At 39.2% G+C, this 6,000-nt stretch overlaps 1 protein-coding gene across 1 annotated transcript in view; it reads right to left on the minus strand.

The window, feature by feature from the left end:
• LOC306854427 (dedicator of cytokinesis protein 10-like) overlaps positions 1-5,487 on the minus strand; it is a gene marked incomplete at its 5' end in the record, with an annotated part of 110,294 nt that extends 104,807 nt beyond the window's left edge. Inside the window, one exon of the mRNA XM_079392402.1 lies at positions 5,265-5,487. Coding sequence (XP_079248528.1) covers positions 5,265-5,372 — 108 coding nt within the window. The remainder of the gene's footprint in view (positions 1-5,264) is intronic.
• Positions 5,488-6,000: the final 513 nt, after the last annotated feature.

Genomic DNA, 6,000 nt, shown 5'->3' on the forward strand with positions numbered 1-6,000 from the left:
TGACTGAGAGAGGAAATACTGCAGTAGATTGACTTAGAATGATATATTTTACTGAGAAATTCCACACTAAATAGTGACTAAACAAGACCCCTTAATACATGTTAAACAGGAGTCGCTCTCATTTATAATCGCAACATCGTCTGATAAAATCAACATGCATCTACACTAAAGAGCAGCTATGCGGTGGTTTTGGCTATATTACTTTTTTGTCTCATGCAGCACACTGCCTGCGTCTGAGTAACAAAAAAAATAAAAAATCATTCCATGTATCATTCCAAACAGTCTGTAAGCGACAGGTGCTTGAAAACGCTGTTTTGAACTCATTTACTGAGTACGGCCAGCTGAATGGGCTGCTTCTCTGCCGTTCACTGCACAGAACAGACGCCGAGAGAGGCGACACTGCGCCGGGAAAGTCTAAATATTAAAATATATGATGAATATGAAACCATCTGGGAGTCAGGCCAAAACAATACCAGCACAAAACACACTCAGCAAAATTAGTGTTATTGACTAAATCCCCAAAAATAATTTTTTGTCAATATCACACACCCCAAGTTTAATATAAGTTCAGCTGACAGCATTTGTGACATAATGCTGATTACCATAAAAATGTATTCCATGGTTTACAAATTGGCCACACTAACTTCCATAATAAGTGCCTTACTGTAATCTCATTTTTGTGATTATGTTTTGCTGGAGAAAAGTAAGGCTGTGCTGATCCAACCGTCACTAAACCAATCAGACTGGCACTAACGATCCTCTAAACCAGGCATCCTCAAATCTGGCCCACTCCTGCAGAGCTCTAACCCTAATCAAACACACCTGAGCTGCTAATCAGAGTCTTCAACATCATTAGAGAATCACAGGTAGGTGAGTTTGATCAGGGTTGGAGCTAGACTCTGCAGCAGATTGGCCCTCCAGAGAAAGATTTGAGGAACCCTGCTCTAAACCCATGGCATTCATGCTGTTCTGATCTTTTGCACAAGAGGAGGAAGAGAAGGAAAATGTATAAAAACATTGAAGATAACATTGATAATACGCTACATCAACTGCATGCATATTAATACCCATCCATCTACAGACTCACAACAGTGTGTATTTTCTTTGCATTTTCATCAAATACACAGAAATGGTTTATTTTACTGGCTCTTGAAGAAGTGGCAAAGGCAGCAATGGTTAAAGGCTAAAGAAACACATTTCGCAGCAACAGCTCCTCAGCATTGCAAGTCCAACAAGTTCAGGTCAGCTCATTCAATCTAACTCAAACTACAAATCCTAAATTAGACATTTACACAAAATCAGTGAGACTGGTCCAGATGTTTTTCAAATTGAATAGTTTTGAGTCTAATTGTCTCTACTTAATGTGCTGATGAGTTGAAACGTGTGTTTGATTAAGGAGACATGCATAATGCTCTACTCAGTTCTGAGTTTCTATTCTATTCCTTCAAGAACACAGCATAACACAAAAAAACAACATTGGATTCTTGTGAAAAACTATATGTTACTTCTCTGACTGCATTTGATGGCTTGTGATTGTGACAACTTCACTCGTCTTATTCATACCCGGAAAACAAAACAATGTGCCAGTCAGTGTCACTTGAAGTCAAATTCCTCATTAATATTGCACAAATTATTGCAAACCTATATGGAAGAGTTGCACATTAACAAAGACATTTGGCAAATCCCTCATCCTTACCAAAAGGACCATTTGTACTGACAATGCACATCTCAACCTATTGTCTTATATAGGCCTGTCACGACAACAACTTTTTTGTGTGTGATATATCTCCCCAGAAATAATTGCGATGAGTGATATTGTCATTTTAAAGACCATTTTATGCCACTGAATATATAATCACAATGTAACAGCATAATAATGCAAGAAGGCCTACACACTTCCAAATGACAACAAACTTTACATTTTTAAGAATATTTAGATCATGGAAATTAAGTATCAAAATATTAGATACCTTAAAAAACTTGAATAAATAGTAAATAAACATTTTCTAACAAAAAGTGCAAAGTTACAAGTAGAAAAAAAGAAAAATGCACAAAGAACTTGAGAAGTAGTCAAACCTGTTCATTAGAAGGGGGTGCCAATACTTTTGGCAATATAGTGTATATTAAAAACATTAGCCTTTTTTTTATTCAGTGTTGAGTGGACCATTTTCTTTGTCTCAAAGCCAGACTGTATGGAATATTAAATAATAATAGATTTGTAATTGGTATTTGTTGTGTAATTGGTAATACATTTTGTAATGTTTTGTAACTTTTTTAGTATTATTCCCTAGCCCTCTGCCACAGCTGCTGATATCCAGAAAGAGACCCTACCCAGCGCACCTTGCTTAATTGTGCAAGGTATGTTCTTCCCTTATTTGGTTAAGGTTTATTACAGGGCTTTTCAGCACTGTGCTGGAATTCTGACGCATGGCCGTTGTAGATTAAAAAAATAATTATGAGGTGAAATCAAAGTATTGAGACTGTGACGATAAAGAGCTTAAATATACCTGATTTAATTTTGGCCACTATCCCCTTTGAAGTAGTGTCCTTGTCCAGTGATACACAGCTCCCAGTGCTTCTGCTTCAGTTGAAACGCTCTCTGGAACATGTCGTATTTAAGAGGATCTAGGCATATCCAGCGTGCTCCAATGTGACAACGCAAACGCTCACAGCGCGTGGAAAACATGCAAGTTTTCAAAAATTTAAACTGGGTCACCGTTTTGAGACAGTAGAGGAGATCCAAAACACGTCTCAGAGGGTCCTGGATAGGCTTAAATAGCAAGGCTTCCAGGGAGCGTTCCAACCAAGCCAGGAGCACTGACAACTGTGTATCGCTGCACAAGGAGACTACTTTGAAGGGGATAGCAGCCAAATTTATATTGGGTAAATTTTTTTTATTTTAGAGGCGCACTGAACTTTATTTTTTATTGCATATTTCAGGCACAGCAAGTGTCCTTGTTTTAAGCCCTGTTCATAGTTGTTACATGGATATATGTGCCAAAGAAGAAAGGAAAGGCTTATAATTCAATATAAAGAGACATTAGACATTCGAGAGACATTAAGCGCAGACAAGTGGATGATGTCCATGGAAGAAACGATTGTGATGGGGCCCCACAACAATCTTTTGAATGGAGTGGCAGCGACCTTCGCTGCTTACTATGTGTTCAGCTTGCAGTATCCTAAAGAGGCCTCGAGCACTCTTGAATTTGTCCAAAGGTATGGTTAAACTGTTTACACTAATAAAGAAAGTAGATCCATCATTCTCATATGGAACGTCCCATGAATCACTTTCTTTTTGTTCAGTATTGTTAGGCTCTATGATATACTCTATGCATTGATGTCAAAAGACAGGCTTCCATCCAATTCATTTGCATCTTTTAAGCGCATTCGTAAAAATCTGGCGAATTGGAGAGCGTTTCCATCAGCTCTGTTATGTGAATTAGAAATGGACAGGAGAGGAGTTGTGAACAGCTGTGGGATCAAAACGTAAGGGGCAACTTAAAACACCTGATAGAATCGCAACAAATGAGAATTTATGCCAATACATCCGTTCAACAAAATATCTAGTCAATCCACATACAAGTTTTTATTCACATTAGAATATTTTATGTGAATTTTAACCATTTCCAGTCAGGATTTTTTTTTTTTTTTTTCAATTGGTTAATATGTGCATTAAAAAGCTGTTAAGTGTCTGTTCTACCTAGAGTTGGTATTCCCCTGCAGGACATTTATGTAAACATACAGCAGTTTAACATTACGACTTTCATTAATTAATTCATGAAGTAAAACGTTTTTCAGTATGGTTAAGGTATTTTGCAGACGCTTTTGTCCAAAGCGACATACAATATAGTACATACATACAATAATATTATATATTTAAGAAAAACAATGTAAAAGCCAATGTAATTCTAAATGTTGTTAATGTTAAATAAATACATCAAGGTCGTTTTCTTCTACGAGCAAGTAGGAATAGGTTACTTTTTATGTTTTTTACACAGTATTCCTCATTAACATATATGAAAACTTTTTTTCTCTCTCTCTGTTTTCAGAGCTTTTTGTGGAATCAACTCCCAGACGGGCAGCAAAGCAGAGAAGAGAAAAGGGCTCAACGCAGCTGTCTGCACCCTCTTAATAAAACTGGACTTTGAGTTGATGGGCTAGTATTGATGCCCCCACCCCTGCTGGGGAGTTGTATATCACCATGTTCCCCCTGATGATAGGCTGTCTGGACGTCTGGAAGTGAGCTAGTAGCTACAATTCATTGCCCATGCATCTGTTTTGTTGCTGTTTCAAGTGTAACCTTAAGTTTCAAAAATGGCCAAACTAGTTTGTAATGTTAATATTTAAGGGATACATTGCAATACAATCACATTCCATCAACAATGCTTTGTTAGTAATATGTGGCAGAAGGCGGACATAAATAAGTATAGTATAATATTAAAAATATTATACTATCATGATGTGACCTTTTCACTCAAACCTTGCAGCGTTAAATTTAAACACACTCCTCTTTAAAGAACTAGGCCTATATGTTTTGGGCTTGGGAGATTGATGCAAAACATACCAAATGTGCAGTAAAAAACGAGCTGCTGGCTGGTTACATGCTGTAATTGCAATCACATGCTCCTAAAAGTTGTAGAAATGCATTACTGAATGAGGCTAGAACTACCACAAATCAACACTACTGTGGTCCTATCATCACCGTATCCAATAGCAACAGAGCACATCCTCTATCTCGCTGCTGAAGCTCCAAAAACACTGCACATTTCAGAGGTCATCTTAATCAAACAAGCCTGCTTGGAGATTCAAGCGATCAGCCCAGTGAGTCCTGAAGTGTGTGTCAGGGAAGGAGACGGTGTGGAGGAGGAAGAACCAGCGCTGCGGCGGCATACGTCACCAAACATGTAACGCTGCCGCCAGCGGCTCATTTCCCGCGAAAATAAGACATTCGAACGAGTTGTTTTTTGAAGAAGAGTTCTAAATTCTAAACGAGACAAACGCCGCTAACAGAGGCCCAATCATTCACAAACACCATCCCTGTCCGTTTACAACTTCCACAATCATTCGCCGCAGAATAAGTCTGGCATATAGCCTCACTGCATGCATGCCAAATACAATGCTTGACAAAATAGATATTTCCTCTGTTGGGGAACCAGGCGCAGTGCGACTCTCTTTACACACACACACAGCATTAGAAAATATAGCCTTGTTCGTCCGCGAATCAGCATCCAAATAAGCCCAAGCGCGCGCTGTCCTTGTCTTACCGGTCCAGCAGCGTTCCTCACAGCAGTAGATGCGGTTTGGCGAATCACAGCTGCGCTTCCCGGCTTCAGGAGGCTTTTCGTAAATCTCCGGGTCGATTCCGCTGCCATTTCTTCATCGGTGCATTCGGGGCTAAAAATCTGCAGTATGTGCCACGAATCGCGCCGAAAGCGAAAGACTGCTTTATGCAGCGTCCCTTCTGCTCACTGTCTGCTTCACTACTGCGCGGTGGGCAGGGCTCTGTTTACTCTGCAATCACACACATATCAGCAGATGTGGATCATGTTCATGCAGCAAATCATTTTAAAATCATTCCCAGACATTGGTAACGATGGAATAATAATGCAAAGTCCGAGCAGAGGATTCTATGAGATGCAAGTATTCAGTGCTGCAGGCAGACAGACTGATCCACATCAGCAGGATGTCTTTCCTCCAGGTCAACAGATCAAGTGCAAAACCCTTTGAACGAGAAATAGTATTAGTATTAGAAGTAAGTAGTTTATTCCTCACGTTGGCAGTTTATGTAAAGGTGCGGGTAAATATGTTTACAGATAGGTATGCATACAAAAAAGTAGTCTTACTGCACTAATTTAGATGAATATGCCATTTTAACTAAACTGTCTGGTAGTGTAGAGAACATTTGTTGGACTTTGGCGCCATCGCGCGTCATAAAACACAAACATACTGTGATACAAAAAAAAAGCATGACAAAAGTGGTTGGTTGGAGCCTCAGGAGCA

Source organism: Barbus barbus (genome assembly GCF_936440315.1).
Source record: "Barbus barbus genome assembly, chromosome: 34".
Taxonomy (NCBI): domain Eukaryota; kingdom Metazoa; phylum Chordata; class Actinopteri; order Cypriniformes; family Cyprinidae; genus Barbus; species Barbus barbus.